We start from the raw sequence: 19,672 nt of genomic DNA, 5'->3' as shown, positions 1-19,672 counted from the left end.
AACTATGAATGAAAAAGGGCTATGAATTCCCAACGGTTGAACAATTGTGAGTATAAACGTCTTTGAAGCATATGTTTTGATGTCAAATTCGTTTCACCTTGGAGTCTGGCTGAAGTGGTAGTAGGATGCAATTCATTCACATAAATTTGAGCCAGAAAATAGCACAAACTGGTTTCATGTCTATCTGTAAATTCTGGAAGCACTACATAAATCCTTTATGACACGATTAGGCCTATGACAGTATCGCCGTTACCACAGTTGAGCTCATCTTGTCCGCTGAGGCAATCCGGGTGACCGTCGCACTGGAATACATTACTGACGCACACATCATGACCACAATCAACGTCACTCGCCGGACAAGTCAAAGTGTCTGCAGCATGGCGCCATATATCAAAAATAAAGTTAGTATCAAATGTTGAAGTGAAGCACAACACGTACCTTTGTGCATTATTATAACGTGGCGTTTATAGTTTTCAGCTCTACATAAGTTATTTTAGACATGAGTTCAAGGCCGTTTCAAGGATTTTTTGAGGGAGGGAAGATGGAAAGGGTTAAATTTTGCGTTTCACACTTTTATCAACCCTTGTAAAAATCTATACCTGAGGTGTTTGAATCATAAACTGACCATAATATCCTGTCGTAAAGTACAAAGATCGGAGCTGCAAAGAGATCTTTTAAATATTTACATTTTCTTCAGGCAATTATACCACTACTAGTAATCAGTGTTTGCTCGATCTTTTCCAGTTCATGAAACTAAACGCTTCAAATATACATACGTGTAAATGGTACACTTGAAGCCCACAGGCCAAAGCCCTCATTGTGACTGTGGGAATTTGACGTGAATCTCAACCACATCTTGTTGCCACTGGATAGTAGGTCAGGTGCTAACTTAGATCCCTGCCACAAGAAGAACTCGTTGTTGCTTGGGTCACCATCTCCAGCACGAAAGACATCTCCAGATTGCGTATCGAAAGACTTGAAATTGATAAGGATTCTGCGGCTTCCTTCATTTTGCAGGATCCAAGTAATGTTGAGGTTTCCAGCATAGTAGTTGGGGTAGCGCGTTGACCCAAGAAACACTGTTTCATTTAGTGTCATGTTAATGACACGGTCTTCACCTGTAACGTAAACGTTATAATACACAAATTGGATAAAAAAGGGGAAACAGGACTACAAAAGCACCCGATCCGACTACCCAATGCTACTTCTAAGTGGGGCTTGTGCAACAAAATAGCCATACTCTAACTGTGATGCTATTATATTATCATATGATGCAATAAAGTAGGCAATCTTACAAGTAAGGCTTGTTTGAGCCTTCTGCTTCCAAATTGTCGTGACGCTGACTATCCTCATTTCTAAGTTTGCCTGCTGTATTGCATCATACGAAAATATATTTGCATCACAGTTCGTGCATGCTATTTTGATGCACAGGCTTCACTTATAAGTAGCGGTCAGTAGTTGGATCGGGTGACAAAAGTAAGCACAATGCATCAGGGGAGTCAAATACGTGCCACTTGTTTTAGTATAAATGCAAGTTTAGAAAGACAAAAGCTACCAGCAATGAAATTTTCAATCAAGCGAATTTATACAGCATTCTCACCACATTTAAGTTCATCTTGTCCATTGAGGCAAGCCGAGTGATTATCACACTGATACACGTTACTGACGCACACGTCATGGCCACAGTCAATATCACCCGTAGAGCAAATCCGCGTCTCTAAGATGATCGAAGAAAATCGCTTTTCAAATATAAAATTAGCTAAATTTCGAATGTGTGTCAGTCAGTTCTATGTTACAAAGAACATCAAGCCATACCAAAACCAAACTGTCTCAACTTGATCCAAACCTTCGGTTCTGCACCTCACTTCTGAAAACAAACCAAAACAATCAAACAAACAAACAAACAAACAAACTGGTTGAACATTACAAATTTGACAAACGTGCATACCTGTTGACGGGACACTCGAGACTACCATAACCAAGCGATCGACGAGGTAATAATAAGACGTTTCCAACCTCAACCACATTGCATGGCCCTTTGAGAGCAGCTCAGGAAGCCTTATCGACACACCGTAGTAAAAATAGCCAGTTATATCGCCAGTCCACTCGAAAAATACACCTGCGTTGTCAACGCTGCTGTTGCCGTCACCTGCTCGCAACGTGACGTATCCTGGTATAGTGCTATTATCTAGGTACAATACCAGGACTCTTCGGTTTTTTTCTGTTTGAATGACCCATGTAATGTCGATGTTCGCCCCAATCACATACTCCCATGGCAATGAAGGGGGAGACATCTGGTATGACTCGTTGGGGCTCAGGAATATGTTACGATTATCTGCCAGACCCAAAAAGAAAAAATATATATATTTTAGTAATTAGTGGTAAGATGAATGTTTTACGATGGGTCACACAATATTTCCCAAATTCCAAGTATTAATGGCAACTTCCCTCTTTTCAGGAAGGATCAGATCACAATTCGGAATAACACCCAAATTCATTTCCATCATGGAACATTCTCTTCCAGCAAGTCTGGTTAACGTCAACTGGCATTGTTGACGCTTTACCTACATTGGTAATACTAGGTGGAATATCTGTCAAAGTGCAATGCAAGATAATAGTTTTGTTTATCTTAAGATTTAACACAGGATAAACCCAAGGGGATATCCAGCTTATACGCTGGATGATGGGCCAGGGAACACCATTATGCTTTGGAGCACTGTACCCCCAGGAGTTGCGCCTACGTCAGACGCTTTTAGGTTGACTGACATATATTGAGATTGATGCTACTTGACGGTCAGTGGCAAGAATCGGTTGCTCAAGATATTTCTATTTGGAATCGTGCACTGTCAACCTTTTCCAATATTGCTATGGAGTAGTGGTTAATTTTTCACTCAAACTGTGTCAAGTATTAAGTTTCCACCGGAAGATTAACAACGCTCATTCTACTTCATACTTTCTTTTTCCTTACCGCAATCTGACTCATCCTTTCCATCGTGGCATTCAACCAGATAGTCACACTGCCAGGAAGTCTCTATGCAGACCGAGTGCCCACAATCAAATTCGTTAGCAGAACAACTTTGAGTGTCTGAAAACACAAAAATTGGAAAAGGTACATCTTGTAATATTAAATAATTTTACAAATAGCTGGTTTACATGTAAAGGTCGAGGTACTCACTCGTTGAGTTCTAGTTGAGTTCTAAAGAGCAATAACTTTGATCCCAGAGCATTAAATTATAGCGTGCGAGTTGATGGTTTAAATACAAAGTAAACCTGTTCTTCCTTAGCTGTTTCATTAGGAGATTAAGGTATTTTTTTCATGTTTTGTACTTGTTAAAATGCGTACATTTCTTATTACGCCTACAGGTATTATCCACGAATAAGACACTGCCACTGTCAAATGTCGTATAGCTATCTGTCATCACACAAATAGCACTAAAACACACATGCCACAATGGGCAAAAAAGTTAAAGGCTCCATGAAATCAGGTATGTCACTCTGTAAATCAAACCTGAAATTATATCTTTCAGGTCAGATTTATTAGAACGACTACATTATAGTTCGTACTCACATATCGACGGTACACTGGTAGCCATCAAGGAAACCCCGAGCCTGCTCCAGTAATAAACAATATCACTGGATCTGAACGACAGCCACATACTGCTTCCGCTTGAAAGTAGGTTTGGTGGTTGCCGGAACCCGCTCCATTCGAAAAACACGTTTTTAGAGGGGTTGGTACCATCTCCTATTTTAACCTTGTCACGCAAGGTGCCAAAACTAAGGAACGTGACATTAATCTTTTGATCGACTTCTGTAGTCAGGATCCAAGTTATGTTGGTATTTGGAGCGTAGTAACTGGGATATCCGGTGGACGTCAAGAATGCCGTTTCACCGTCGCCGATATGCAGTACTCTTTCTTTTTCTAAAAAATTTAAAGTAATTTTATATATATTACTCAATTATATCCCGAATCCATTTATTCTAGGTGTAATAAGTAACACAGTAATTCTTGAAATGCCAAAGCGTATCTACAGACAGCAACATTGATTGAACGAAGATAAATCGAGACGCACGGACGAAAAGATTCTTAAGCTGCTCGAAAAAAAACTCATGTTTGCAAACAGAAAAATGCATTTCGGTCTTCCCGTCCGACTACAGATAGGTAAACGTGAGTACCGGCAGGTAAACAGCCGTTACAGTGAACCTGGCATCCGTGCTAATCTAGACTTTCCTACCTCTAACTAATAAACATCTGTTTGTTAAAATCTATTTGTTCTTAAATTTAAATGTGATGTTCTAAAATTTATCAATCTGATTTAATTTTTGGAGCATGTTTCAACAGCCAGTTTATTAATTACCCCAACTTTGTCGTAATACACAAGATACGGCAATTGCCTGCCTGTCTCACCGCAATTGAGTTCATCCTTTCCGTCAAAACAGTCCGACTGGCCATCACACTGCCAAGCCCCGCTAATGCAGACAGAATGACCACAGTCTACATTTCCCAAAGGACACTGCCAAATGACTGCCAAAAGATTGATTACTAAGATAGATCAAAATATAATATTTTGTGTCAAGATGATAACAGGAGCCTAAAAATATTCCTTAACGTTTATTTGATGTCATTGTGTAAAAAAATGGAGACTTTGAAATGTTTGGTGGAAGCAAACACACTGTCCCACCGTCACGTGATCGAGCTACTACTGTTTGCATCACGCTTTAGCTCAGGCGTGCAGAAAGATGGACTGGTCCCGTGGGATTGGTATTTTTGCTATTAACACACAAATAATCTCAAAATTTTCCGTTCTAATAAAACCGGTTTCTTTTATTACTGTGAGTCAAAGAGATTTCTGAAAAGTAATTCTGCGACTCCACATTCTTTTGATATAGGCCTACCAGTTGACGGGACACTAGACGCCATCAGAAGCTGATGGTATACGTCATAATACCGGGAAGACTCCAACCTCAGCCACATCGTACTCCCATTTGAGAGTAAATCGGGAAAACTTGACAAGTAGCGGTAGTAGTAGGAATATCCCGTATTATGACCAACGATCCGCTGGAAGAAAACACCCGCATAGTCAGCACTGCTGTTACCATCGCCAGCCGACAACTTAGTATTGCCATAGAAATACGTATCAAACGGGTACGTTATGGAGACCCGTCGATCTTCTTCTGTTTGGATGACCCAAGTGATGTCAACACTATTGTAGGGATAGTCGCTGGGGAGTGGCGGCAGAGAAATCTGGAACGTCTCGTCAGCATTTAAAAAAATGGTGCGGTCATCTGTCGCACATAAAGATTAGAGTGCAAATACACAATAGTTTTGTGAATTTGTTGCAATCTTTAAAGCTACAATGTAATGACAAATTTAAAATAGTTGCAGTATACAAAAAATGTATAAAAAGTTTGAAATAAATAAGATACCATTTTTATGAGTCTATTTTCTAACGTAATGCATCTAGTATCTATGATTAGATTAGTAGTTCAATATTAAGTGGGACAGCCCAAACTTAATTATTGATCAGTTAAAGTAACTTCTACTTTTCCATGTTCTCCACTTACCGCAATTTATTTCGTCACTTCCATCGAAACAGTCAACCACAAAGTCACACCGCCAGGGAGCCTGTATGCAGATTGAGTGCCCACAGTGAAACTCGTCTTCTAAACACGATGGGGTGTCTAAAAACAGCGAAGGATGCATGTATGTTTCTTAATACTTTATGCAATCGCAGGAAAAAATGTTATCTATACAGTCATTGTTTAGACTTTTTTTAAAATTTGATTCGATGCCCGAGTCAAATTATACCACAATTAAGATTTTAACAATACGGAATGAATAAAGTAATACTTGATGGCAAACTGTCCAATCAAAAGCACGTAGACGCATTTATGACACTAATTGCAGCTTAATGGTCAAGTAGGCCAGTAAGAATTGACATAAAAAGTGCCAAACCCAGACATTTTTGTTAATAACCAAATTTCCACTCAAAACTTTTCACATTGTTGGCATGAACACCCAAAAAAATCAACCAATTTTCTCACTGAGGAAATGTGGTTTTAAGCGTTTAAAATACCTTATTTTCCCACCAAAATGCCACGTGGCCCAAATGATTATGCCTAAATTGGAACAGTGCTTAACCAGTGGAGCTCCATGACACTAGTTTGACGGATTCTAAGTTAGGTGTACAGACCATACATACAACATGTCGGCTTCCTTGAGCATTTTGGACGGATGTCAGGAGTAAGTTCCATTAAAAGTATGAGTATTTATGGCTTGAGTTTTCTATCACAAAAATATTACTTATCAACCACTAAGAGTGCTTCACACCATGCAAAGTCAACTTCCTTGTTTGGTTGTTTTTCCAAGTTGCATGTAGAAATTGCTTCATGTGGCAAGGCCTAACATACTTTTAACATAACAGTATATTTTTACCGTGTTAACACGAACCACAATTACAAGCTGAATATCCTTTAAACATACATTTGTCTTTGATAAGTTTGGTGAAAATAGTTATTTGTTTGGTCTTGGTGTCAGCTGATATTCTTCCAATCTGTACATTTGGGGGGATTTTTTTCAGACTATTCGTTTTGTTAAGTTCTTACTGTAGTGTCGGAAATACGTGCCTTTACCTGCATTTTGTACACAAGGGTAGCCATTTTGATTTTAAATAATTAACATATTTCCCCAGGTTGATTTTGGTCGAATTTTTTTTGGAATTACTTGGAGCCAAACAAATGCATTGCCACTAAAATTTGGTCATTATCGAAAATGTCTGGGTCTTCTTCAATTCTTACTTTCCTAAAGGGAGAATTGATCGGTCTGAAATTTATTGGCCAAATTTGATGATAATCCTGCACTGTAAAGAAAGTTCAATAGATTGCGTTTCCTAGTGGAGAACCCGCTATTTCAAGCCAGCCATTAACCTGCATCAAATTACCTGTTGAAGGTATGCTGGTAGCCATCAGCTGAAACCTTTGTGTCCCATAGTAATAATAGTAATCAATTCCACTGTATGTAAACGCAAGCCACATTTGGTTTCCCTCAGAAAGTAGACTCGGTGGGTTTCTAGATCCACTCCAATGGAAGAAAACGTTCTGCGAAGTATCATTACCGTCCCCAGCCCTCAACACGTCCCTCTTGTATGGGGTTTTAAAACTAGAGAAGGTTATGCTAATCTTGCGATCGTCGTTTGCAGTCAATATCCAGGTAATATTCGTGCCAGTGGGGTACTCATCAGGATATCTTGTGGAGGATAAGACAGCCCTCTCTCCGTCCTGGATTTGTATGACTCGTTTTTTATCTTAAAACAAGAACGAAAATTTGCAGGTTTCAATTTTCACTTGCAAAGAATAACACAATAGACTTCAGTCAGGTCAGTTCAGAACTGCAGGCTGTGGTAGGCTATCTTTGTAACGGATTAAACGTTCAAGAAATGAATTGGACAGGTACTTGGTTTCTGTCTTCCGATACCCAAAGAGTAAGACCATTAGACACACTTCCTTCTTCAATTTTGGTCTCAATAACATTCAAAATATTTTTGAAATGAAATTTCGAACATACTTTCAAGGAACTGCAGGAAACAGCTGCGTTTCTAATCCTCATTTAACTCCCCCTTACGGAAAACCTTGACACGCCTCTGGCTGATACTAATTAAATCGTCCCAAATCAGGCAGCATTGTTAGGTCATAAAAACATAACAACCCGTCATGGGTCTTTTCCCAAGTCAATTCAGAATCCCAGATAAAGTAACGGGGTGAACAACGACAAAGGAGTATTTTGTCAAAGTCCTTGTAAATGGCCGACGTGACGTTGACTTGTGATTAACTTGCCGGAACTTGTGAGAATATATTGTGGAATAGGCTACAGCCTACCTATTGACTTCTAGACTCACTCTCATTCCCTGAGGCTCGACAAAATACAATAGAGTTTTGCATCAGTCGTAAATATGTAGAGTCTTGTATAAACATATGCACCAGTTTAAAAGTTGGGAATTATGTATATGGTCATGGGCATCTGCCTCAAAGAGTGAAAAGCCTTTGTTACCACAGTTACGTTCATCGCTTTCGTCGAGGCAATCTATTTCTCCATCACATTGCCAGGCACCATTGATGCAGACCGAACGGCCACAATCAAAGTCACCCGGCACGCAGGTCAGCGTTTCTGAAAAAAAAGATTTTCTCACGATAACACCGGTCTCGGAAGTTTATAACAGTGAATAACGGAAAACGGTGTATCTGCACAGTCATTGCAGCTGCCCAGCCACCCCCCCCAAAAAAAAAGATGAAGCGAACTTTTTTTATACCTACTTCCATCTAAATGAACGGAAGCCTGAAAATTCAGGCATATATATTTTCTAGAAAGTTGCTGAACCGCGATTCGAGGCGTCAACAAGTCTAGCGGGCTCAGCCTTTTCGTTTTCTCGAACACGAATGCAGTATCAAGTCTGAGGACGGTAACACCTCCCTGCAATGGGTTCACCCATCAGATTGTATTATTTGAAAAGTCAAGAAAAGTTAAACCATTTCAACTAATGCAACCTTGGCCTCAATTTCAGAATTGTCTTTAATTCAATTTATAGAATAATGTTCTCTACATTATCAGTATATCTCGTAGCCTACCTGCCGAGGATACACTAGCAACCAGCAACGAAAACCCGACATTGTAGTTGTCGTAGTAGCCACTGGAAGTGAACCTTATCCACATCTCTTTACCCACAGAGATCAGATCAGGTGGGTGTTTAGACCTATGCCACACGAAAAACTCGTTGGCGGTGGTATTGTCGCCGTCACCCGCCCGAAAGAAATTGGAGCTGTGTCGGGTCTCGAAACTGGCGAAGGTGATTCGGATCCGGTATCCCGTGTGTGTTTGGAGGATCCATATCATGTCCGTGTTGCTGGGATAGTACCACGGGTAGCCAGGTGAAGTTATCTGTAGACTTTCATTTCCATTCAGGAAGTGGATATTACTGGGCCCTGTAGTAGGATTTCCCGAAAAATTTGTAGTTAATGTGGAAACAAGTAATCTGAAGAACCACGGTGTCTGACTTCAAATCTGAACGCAGAGAGAGAGATTATAAGCTTTTACAAGTGTGCCAATTACTGAGATGGGGTTCTCATTTCCGACCCACCCTATTTCCATCTCCCGTCCTCGAAAAAAGCCCTTTTTTCTACCGACCATGCTAAGAAGTACTTGCCAAGAAAGTGATATCCTGTACAGAAACAGCGCTAAAAATGTACTTGTACAAAAACAGCGCTGAAAATGTACTTGTACAAAAATAGCGCTGAAAATGCAACAAACATTTGCCCAGACATCAAAGCAGTGACAGTCGAGGTTTAGGGTATGGCATCAACTGCAGAACACGACTTTCAACGCCGTTTTATCTCAGCTTTTCTTAGAAATGTTTTCAGGAAATTCGAAGTTCACAATTTGAACATGAAAACATGCAATCTGAGCAGCCACTGTGTCTTTTTAGATTTACATCAAGGCAAAAGTGCGCTTGTCACTTGTCCAAAAATGCTTAGTCGATTTCAAATGTTTTAAAAGTGCATTTTGAGGTGAAAAAAAATTCCACACAGTCCTCATACAATGGAGAAGAGAAAAGACAATACATAAAAAGTGATTCTAAGAAAAAGTAATTGCATAGATCCCTTAAGCCGTATTGTTTTGTTCTGCAGTACTGCTTCACTGCTAGGCCTTTGTGGAAAAACAACAACTTGTTTTGGGGGCAATTGCAACAATGAACGATACACCTAGCTTAAGATATTTAAAAAAAAATAAATATATATATGTATATATACCCGCACTTGTGGATCCTATTCCAGTAGTCAGACCGGAGGTACTGCTTCCTGAAGAGGGTGTTTGTGACGCTACTGTGTCTGAAATTCATAAATACACTTGTATGACATTGCAAAAACACCTTTTTTCATTTTGATCCTATCGTGTACGTTTCCTTACGACACAATCTCAAGGATGCCAAATTTACAGGTCAAAGTGATACCGATATATAGCGTGTATATTGCCACCCTTTTCTTGAAGGAATGGGCATTTCAAAAATGAGTTTTCAGTTTCCATTTTTCGCCTACTGCTTTAAATTACATTTAACCATTTGGAAATGATTCTGAGAGCAAAACGTAATCGTTGTCAAAATGACATTATTAATGCCAGGGTAAGGCTTCTCATTAACTTTTCATGCAGTTTTATTCCACCAATCAAATGAAATAAAATGGCGTCCGAATAGCAGAAACCATTTGAATAAAGTGTTTTCAAGTTGAGATCCTGCCTGTTCAATCCAAACCGATACAAGGACCTCTGCCTGGTGGCTGGGCGTAGCCGGGTGTTCTTAAGTCGGCTTGTTGTTGTCTGGGATGGCCTCTGGAGGGGTATCGTTCTCTAGGGTGTGTCTTTTTCTCGCGGCTTCTCTTTCTCTGGGGACGTTCTCAACGGGGAAGGGGGCCTCGCAGGGTTCCTTAACTTATCCCACGGTACCGTGAAATGGGGACTGGGACTTCGTGGGTTTGCGGGCGTGCTCCATCGCCTCCTTCTGCGTTGGCTCCCTTTGATCGGCTTCCTGACCTTTGTCTTGCCTGGGCCCCGGCGTAATCTTATTTTTTTTGTATAACTTATTCACTAGTAACCTGAACTCGGCTTTTATTCCCTGGAATACCTCCGATTCGAATTTGGTCCCTTAATCCGAATGGACCTCCCAAATCGACAAACCAATTCTCTGACAAACGTCGAGGCAACTGTTTCAGCTCTTGCATCCCGGAGTGCATATGCCTCCATCCATCTTATGGTGTAGTCTCCAACTACCAGCCAGTCTAATGCCACTCTATTGTTCCTCTAACACTATACTGTTGCAAGGGCGCCCTCCGTTTCCTTGTGCATTGATCACATTTCCGGATGTATGCTCTTATATCGGCACTCATACCTGATCAGAAGTATCGCTGCTTCACACGGGCTAGGGTTTTCTTCAGGCCAAGATGGCATACTTCTTACCGTGCAATTCTTCTACAAACTTGCGTCTGTATATCTCAGGAACCAGCAACTGAACTACCATCATTAGACTCCCACCGTTGGTACAATGCACCGTCTCTTACTGACAACTGGCCCCACCAACCGACCAGCCAGCCAACCAACCAACCAACGCTAGATATGGTTATTACCTATTGCTGAGACAACATGAACACCACAAAACAGAAAGCAACCTTCAGAGTTTATGTTTTTCATATAGGGAGAGAATTAGACAAGAGAAGAAAACCTTTGTTTACCTGTAACTGTAGATCCTGCTAGGTTATCGGTTACCTGGTAGGAAGTCGTGTCTGACTCTGTGGATGTTTGTGCAACTGTACGCAAAAATGGTGTGGGGAGTGTGAGAACAACTCGACAGTAAGTGCAGAATATCATCGCAGTATAATTGTGATTGTGCTGGTGAAAAATCCTTTGAAATAATGCATGTCACCTCCCCATAGAAAGCTTAAAAACAACCCGGACATCGTAATCAAACCCTATGACAAGGGAGAGGTATTTGCATTATGGATATCCAGGACTACCTTAACGTGGGTTACCGCCATCTTGAGTCTTGAATTAATATTACCTGCCAAAAATATTTTCTTGTTAAAGATAAGGTCTTCTAAAATCTACCGTTATTATTATGAATCAATATTTGTCTGGAAAAACGAAAATACTGATATTGATAATGGAAAATAGGCACACAACTTCCTACACACCACGGGGTCAGTCACGGATCTGGATTAGGTCATGTATGGCGTTTGATAGAACGAATGCTTCACGTGATTTCTGGCCATGCTGGGGACAAGGTCCCACGTCCAAGAATAAAAATAAAGAGGCTTCAGTAAAACTGTATTTGTAACATACAGTTTGTATTCTTTAATCTTCATGCACAGCACATCCTGTTTAGATACAAAACAACAAATAGCTGCTTACGGTATTTTTCGGTGCAATAAAATTACCCTCTAAAAAGAGACAGAGGGTTGCAAACAACAAAGTTGCATACAGTTGATGAAAGATGGACACAGAAGTTTTCACCTGAACTAGTGAATCCGAATGAAGTCTCGGTTGCCTCGTCTGTAGTCACGGTCTCAAAGGATGTCTGCGTAGCTATTGGTGAGGCGATAGCAAATTTGAATTTCAGAATAAAGTTACTCTTAAATATAACGAGGCACCAAAATTGACTGAAGCCAGATTTAAATTTAAGACCTATGAAACACCGTACTGGTTCTCTTCCACTGTTGATTACTTAGCTCATTTTTGTTTCATTTGTCAGTATCTTCGATATTGTTAACTTTAACATCTGTAAAAATAACATTCGCTGATGTGTGCAGGGCTTACAGTCCACTCTACAAAACGGTGAGCATTTGCCCCAAACATGGGGCACCTAATGAATTGTTTCACTGTTCTAACAGATCTAAATTTTGGGTGCAAAGGTTGCATGCAATCAATATTCTGACAAGTCTGCAAACATATTACATGCAGGTGAGAATCATTTTGTAATAGGGTGATAAGTTTGCCCAACAATTTCGTGATTTACCCGATATTCTGCGGTGGGCAACCAATTAAACCCAGTCACCCCACCCAGCAGCCCACCCCAACAACCAACTAACCAACCGACCGACCGACTGACCGACCAACCACTCAACCACCCAACCCCCCAGTGTACTTGCTGGAAAACGCTAGATAAGATAACTTATTACCCATTGGCGAAACAGTATGAACACCACAAAACAGAAAGCAACCTCCACAGTTTGTTTTTCAAATAGGGAGAGAATAAGGCAAGAGAAGAAGGCCTTTGTTTACCTGTAACTGTAGATCCTGCTAGGTTATCGGTTACCTGGTAGGAAGTCGTGTCTGACTCTGTGGATGTTTGTGCAACTGTACGCAAAAATGGTGCGGAGAGTGTAGGAACAATTCGACGGTAAGTCGACCATATAATCGCTGTATAATGCTGTCTAATTGTGATTGTGCTGGCGAATACCCTTTGAAATAATACGTCACAGCACCATCAAGATTCAGTATTAAAGGAGGAACATACAGAGTCAATCTTTAAATTTGGGATCGATTTGGGGGTGCCCTGTCTCTCCTGACAAATGGTTCAGTAAGTTCAGAAGCGCTAATTTCCAAAAATGATCAAGTATCGCAAATTACCTGCCTAACGCACAAGTTAAGTGATACTGTAAAGCCTGGTTTCTATATCGACGTAAGAAACGGAACACAATTACCAAGACGCAAACTGCAACGCGGACATATGGAAACATGCCAAACTGAGGTGTTGCCGAAAAAATTACTGAAAAAGTAAACCCACTTGTCATGGAAATTTCCAAATGCATTTATGTGCGGTACTTACAGCGGATAGAGAAAGTCCAATTGAAAGTCTTGCACTTTGTCAAGAAATCTTCATGCAAAAAATTAAAATTATTTTCACATACAAATTTGAGGAAAAGCAATATTAAGAGAACCTTAACAAATTTGTAAAAATAGGTGTGCCTCAAATTCCATTTTGAAAATCTTCTTCAGAAAAAAGAAAAGAAAAATATGCGACAACAAAGTCAGGATCTGCGCATAAGAAGACGTCAGCACTGCCTCGGTAGCTATTCTATCTCCGAATTCCATGGCATTTGCTCAGAAGAGACGTTTATGGTCAATTTGGCAGTAAACCGAGCGATGCTCGAGCTCTCTCGTTACTATGTGTAACTAGGTAAATTTAGGAGCATGTACAGTACGTGCTCTGGTGACCGGCTTCCTTTGTTGTATTTGAGCGCGTTGCGGAAATTGTCCCTCCTCCTTCAAAGTTCTTTTGTTAGGCCACGCAGGAAGGGTTGGCTAGGTAAAATGGCTTATTATTTGTACACTACATTTTTCAATTGCTTGATATTTTTATTTGCCAAGCAGTGTTTTTTTTTTCTGAAATAGTTTTGCATGTTTGAAGTTGGAGATCCTCTGTCTGTACCCCGTTTTAGCGTTTTGTGGGAACTGGAGGATAGGGACCCAAATAGGTTCACTTTATTCCATGTCAAAGTCAACCGACCAGATGTACTAGGAACATCAAACTTGCTAAACGTTTGGATCTACAGTAATAGAACGAACCATGTCCACCTCTAAAGCAGTGCGTAGAACCAACATGAGACCAAAGCTAATGATTACAATAGACAAGAAGTAATACTAATATGTTAGAGTATTGTAGTGCTGGTATTTTATAATTTGGACCGCCAAATCTATATGATCGTGGTTGAAAGTTTATTAGCAATGCTTAGCCCTAAAAATGCTTTGTGTCATATCTACGGTACCGAGATCGCACTCATTGCTAATCTCAACACACCTGCACCTGCTTAATCTGCACACTAGTTTTCATTGAGCTGTGGACATTTAATTAAAAAGTGATGTTTTAATAGAGCAAAACCAAACCAAACCAAACCAAATGCAATAACCCTTACTGTGTACGTTACACATCTAAGGGTCTGCTGTTTTTAATGTTGGTAAAAAAGGTAGAAGATGACATTTTGGATCTGGCAGGCGTATGCAGGTAAAATAATCCGCTGCTCTTTTGTCATTTCGGTTTACGTTCCCTTTTAAAGTACACAAATAGTGCAGCGACAGTGGATTTAATGTGTCTGACAGCATGCTGATTAACTGCCACTAAATATTCGTCTCGATCCTCAACAGGCAAACAAACGTTTCTATGGCTGCTTAACAAATGTGTTTACCTGTTCGTTTTGCCATAACTAGGCACGGTTGGTGGTCTCCAGACAGCATGAAGAATAGTTGTGGAAAAATTATTGTCAACGTTCCGATAGAGCGGCTACCATAACAGTACAATATCCTCCAATTGCAATATAATTTTCTATACACCCTAGGGGGTTAGGGTTGAAGGTACATTTGACAAACATGGGAGCACAGATTTCCCTTTTTGCTTGAAGTAGGTCACGCTAACCACAGGAACTATCAAACTGTAGGTTTTATGGAGCAAGCAACCTGAATGTCTTCCCGTTTAATGCCTCCGTGTTTTTCAGAGGGCAGTATTAAGCGACATGGCCTGAGAAAACAATGAAGGACGAAATGGTATGCTGAACAGATCACGAGCAAAAGTAAACCGTGGTATATTATGGTGTGGCGTTGCAAAATACAGCTGAAACTGTTTTGTGCAAGTAAAACACGTGGCTTGCGCTGTGCCGAATTGTCTAAAAAAAAACTCATTAAAGTCGGGGTTTGGGGGGGAATCTAGCTGAATAAAACTGATTGTATTTTGTAGTTGAAATTCTGGCCTGTCGTACAGAGTGTCTCCTTGTTCTAGGGAAACTTCTAAAATGGAGAAGTTTAGTGGAAATAAAGACAGAGATCAATTAAAGATGAACGCAACAGCTAATTTCTCTCTTGCATGATCCAATTTCAAACATCTTGGCGTCGGAATTAGAAAAAACCATGCAAGACCATATACAAACACATGTGGATACGCATGTATACAAACATGCATGCTGCATGCTCATCCAGGTTTATGGTTTATTTAATGTGCGTGACCCTTGAACTGCCAAGGGTCAATCGTGTAGGTGAAACAATGTAGATCCTGGCTACTACTGTTAATGCAAGCACAATTGTCCACGGAAATAGAAATTCTGGAATTCTGGAACTGGAATTCTGTTTCGAAATTATGATGCATAAAGTCAGTTCAGAGAGATTTTGTCGAGGAATGAACTGGAACCGACCAGGTGCATTAGGGACATTGAATTCGCCAAACGTTTGGATCTATAGTAACAGAACAAACCATACACAATACCTGACCATCCCTAAGACAATGCATAAATTGACGCAAGACCCAAGCTAATGATTGCAAAAAGACAAAGAGTGATAGCAATAGGTGAGAGTATTGAAGGGCTGCTATTTTATAATTTGGACCGCAAAAACTATATCATGGCGGTTGAAAGTTTAATAGCAATGCTTGGCCTTAAAATTGCCTTGTGTCACGTGTATGGTACCGAGATTGCACAAAACGCTAATCTCAACACCTGCACCTGCTTAATCTCCACATTAGTTTCCATTGAGCTGTGGACGTTAAAATTTAAAAAAAAATGCTGTATGAATAGAGCCAAAACATTAAACAAAACAAAATAAAACATATTAACCGTTCCCTGTTTACGTTACAACCTGTGCATTTGTATGAAATCCCTAATATCTAAGGTTCTGCTGTTTTTCATGTTGGTAAAAAGGAAGAAGATCACATTTTGGATCTGGCAAGCGTATGCAGGGATAATAATCCGGCGCTCTTTTTTCAATTTATGTTTGCATTCACAGAAAGTGCAGCGACAGTGATTTTTGATGCATCTGACAGCATGCTGATTTACTGCCACTACATACTTGCCTCGATCCTCCATCTCTACCTGGCCAACAAACGTTTCCATGGCTGCTTAACAATTGTGTTTACGCGTTCGTTTTGCCGTAACTAGGCTCCGTTGGTTGTCTCCAGACAAGCGTGAACAATTTAGTGGGAAAAGTATTATGAACGTTTCAATAGAGCCTCTACCATAACAGTCCCAAGTCCTCCGATTTTTCTGGTATATTCTTTTAAACTGTTCTGTTCTGCCAACATATGCGCACAACCTAGGGTCGGCTTTGGGCTGTCTGCAGTCTGCAGTATCATTAAGATAACCATGCTTTGACATAGAGAAACACCCTAAAAATTGTTCTACTTGTACATTTACAGTATGAACATTTGATTGATTATTTTGCTATTTCCCCAAAACAAAGCTATAGTAATGTTACATGTATGAATTTTAACTGTGCTTGAGGCCACAAGACCAGTGAGGTTATTAACTTGCACAGAATTGTATGCAGCCTATTTTACGGAACATCAGCTAATCTGTGTTGAAGACTGCCGATTGCCCTTGAAGTATACTTCCCCAAGGACATGATGTTTTGCTAATTAAAGTGTAGGTCAAGTTACGGGTTTCTTTCCATCATGGTCTGATCTTGAGCATGTCATACAGAATTCATTTTACTTGTCACCATACAGTTGTAAATTCGACCTCTGTAATACATAACAGCCTTTATACAGCATGTTTCCCCAAAATGCAACCCAAATGTAGCATTCAATTTCTCCCAAAGTATTAATCAAAAATAATATAACATTCAAGCTGACAGTGTGTTCTATTTATACTGAAAATTTCGGTTAACGCTTGTTCTATAATGCAGATATATTTTCATCACACAGCACAGTGTTAAAAAGGGGGTATACACAGCTGCGTGATTGCTGCGAGTCTTTTAAATTGAATATGATAATGAATAGCGGAGATAATCATTTAAGACAAATACTTTTAGGCCTTCAGAGGGAAGAGATAACAGTTGAAGTTTCAATTCGCTATTTCAATAACATATTCCCTGGTAATCATTTTGGGAGAAAATAAATGTTACTTTTTTGTTTTGCATTTGTTTTGGGGGCAAAGATGAACTACATTAGTAGTAATATTATACTTGAGAGCCTTAGCCTTGAGGGTAAAGCCTTGGCCTTGAGGATCAACGCCTTTGCTCCAACACTGCCCTCCAAATATATAATGTGAAATGAGATTCAATCTACTCACTAAAGGACCTTACAATGGACGTTCAGAGGAAAAGTATGTCAGATGATAGAAAGTTGCGAGTTTGGAGGGTGGAGACAGAGATATCCTTTTTTTGTCAAGAAACCTTTTATTTCCGACTTAATGGACGCATGCGGGCAGTGGGGCGGAACTTGAACCTCTTTTGGGTGGAGAGCAAACTCTCGGTACGGGACAGATTCGACTGACGCTCAGCAATTGCCAAGGTATCGGACAATAAAATAAACACCCAGGACAAAAAAGGGTTGAAGGAAACACTACTCTGGTCAACAGGACCATGCTAGAGCTGAATAGTGGTAACACCCTTGGTTTGACAAGAGCATTCGAATAGCAAAAGTTGAATATACTTAAGGCCTGATCATGGCATTTCGTTTGTGCATTCAAAGCGTATTGTTTCTTATAACTCGCCTCATTGTAGTTAGTACAGGAGGGCAAAATCGCAATAGCAGTATGAACTATTTAGGCCGCAATAAATCAACACAAAGCGTATTAAGACAGCTGAATGACTGAGCTTTATTATTTGACACCGATATACTGCTAGACAAGAAAATGCAACATGTAAATTACTCTCTAAATGCAAAACGGTGGAAAAAATCCCTATAAACAAGCTTGGATCTGTCATAAACCCACTCCGAAAGAATGAAAACCACTGTAGAAAGAGTAAAATACTCTAAAACAATCACAACCACCGCAGGAGGAGGACTTTCCCTCTCCTCCAAGGAGCCGTACAAAACGACAACTCGAAGAAAGTTTGTCCTTCCCTGTTCCCTGGGTGATTTTTTCACTCAACTGGAGCGGATTTATGAGGACGCTCCTTTGATGAACCTACGGGCGACGGATTTTTCGTGCATGCTCTTTGCATCATAGCAATCTGATTTGGTTTATTTGTTTTTTCTCTGTCTTTCAAATGATTTACCAGTTACCTTAGAGCCACATAAGAAGGTCCCATTTTTAGCTTTTGAAAGGTGTCCACCGGATTTCCATGCATTTCCACCATGCCTACTACCCACTACAGTGACTGGAGAAAGTTCTGGTCATAGGTATCTGTGAACGATGTTCAACCATAATTTCTTGTGTGAATAAAAAAAAAATAACTGAGCAAATAAAAGCACGAGGAACAATGCAAGCGATGCCGAAAACATTTACCTTTTAATGATGTAAAGGTGACGATGAGAGAGAAAAACACCACTTCTAAGGCACGTGCTCTGAATACCGACGTGGAACACATTTTGCTTCATTCAGGAATTCCTGTGGGTGGACGAGCTACAAGTTACCTAGAGCCACTGAAAAACTTCTCTCAACTGGAACCTAGCCGTTTTATTCGCTAAACTTATGTGTGTTGCGTAGCTCGACTATGTCCCTTCTTTTGTCTATGCCGGCACGCCTGAGAGCGTTTAGGGCGTCGATAACATAATAACCCCTGGGCTCCAGATCACTCAGCTACCGGAAGGGTTTTCACTTTCCTTGCACAACACTAAGCGGTATGTGATCTCTGAATCTTTACAAATTTATTTTTGCGTTGCCTCTATACCTATTTAAATAGCGATTGCACTACAAAAACTCTGGTGTTGGAAACAACACTACTTGGTTTATAGGATGATCACAATAACATCCCAGGTGATACTTTACACGCCTGCTAAACGTGACACCTACAGTTTTGGAATAACACCAAAATTTTAACACGGGTGAAAAGTGTTGGCGTGGTGCTCGGCAACACCGGTTGTTTTGCAGCTTGTCAACAGTTTTGGTACAGCCTTGCCCTTTTGACGCCGCACACGTACTAATAACGAAAAGAAAAAGGTCGCAAGTAGGTAAACACTGATGTCCCTGTAATCAGTCGATATAACCTCTTTCCGCCACAACTTATCAAGGGTATGCACACTCAAAATAGTAGACTGCATAGCAAATTGCAAACGCAATGTACAATGCTACGAATTCACACTGCGACAAAGTGGAGTCTTACAGTGAATTTCCAAGAGAAACACCATAGAAAATACCAGAAGTCGGTTTCGGGTGGGTTCGTTTCCCGGTCGGTTTTGCACAACATTACGTTGCAAATTTGCTCTAACTTACT

The 19,672-nt window shown here is 40.3% G+C and overlaps 1 protein-coding gene across 1 annotated transcript in view; it reads right to left on the bottom strand.

Annotated features, from left to right (window-relative positions):
- The window catches only part of LOC110989125 (uncharacterized), a 47,777-nt gene extending 28,386 nt beyond the window's left edge, over positions 1-19,391 (bottom strand). Inside the window, exons 1-17 of the mRNA XM_022253271.2 lie at positions 18,745-19,391; positions 12,815-12,889; positions 12,047-12,118; positions 11,269-11,343; positions 9,799-9,876; positions 8,620-8,973; positions 8,045-8,161; positions 6,939-7,301; positions 5,563-5,679; positions 4,894-5,283; positions 4,406-4,522; positions 3,569-3,919; positions 2,969-3,085; positions 1,949-2,335; positions 1,601-1,717; positions 777-1,118; positions 254-370 (exon numbers count right to left, since the gene is read on the bottom strand). Of these exons, the coding sequence (XP_022108963.2) occupies positions 254-370; positions 777-1,118; positions 1,601-1,717; positions 1,949-2,335; positions 2,969-3,085; positions 3,569-3,919; positions 4,406-4,522; positions 4,894-5,283; positions 5,563-5,679; positions 6,939-7,301; positions 8,045-8,161; positions 8,620-8,973; positions 9,799-9,876; positions 11,269-11,343; positions 12,047-12,118; positions 12,815-12,889; positions 18,745-18,826 (3,271 nt within the window). The 5' untranslated portion in view covers positions 18,827-19,391. The remainder of the gene's footprint in view (positions 1-253; positions 371-776; positions 1,119-1,600; positions 1,718-1,948; positions 2,336-2,968; positions 3,086-3,568; positions 3,920-4,405; positions 4,523-4,893; positions 5,284-5,562; positions 5,680-6,938; positions 7,302-8,044; positions 8,162-8,619; positions 8,974-9,798; positions 9,877-11,268; positions 11,344-12,046; positions 12,119-12,814; positions 12,890-18,744) is intronic.
- Between the last annotated feature and the right edge of the window lie 281 nt (positions 19,392-19,672).

This window comes from Acanthaster planci, linkage group LG11 (genome assembly GCF_054643075.1).
Source record: "Acanthaster planci isolate LZ-2023a linkage group LG11, COTS_SCS, whole genome shotgun sequence".
NCBI classification, from domain to species: Eukaryota; Metazoa; Echinodermata; class Asteroidea; order Valvatida; family Acanthasteridae; genus Acanthaster; species Acanthaster planci.
Note: the sequence above shows the minus strand (reverse complement) of the source record. Positions and strands in the feature narration are given on the sequence as shown.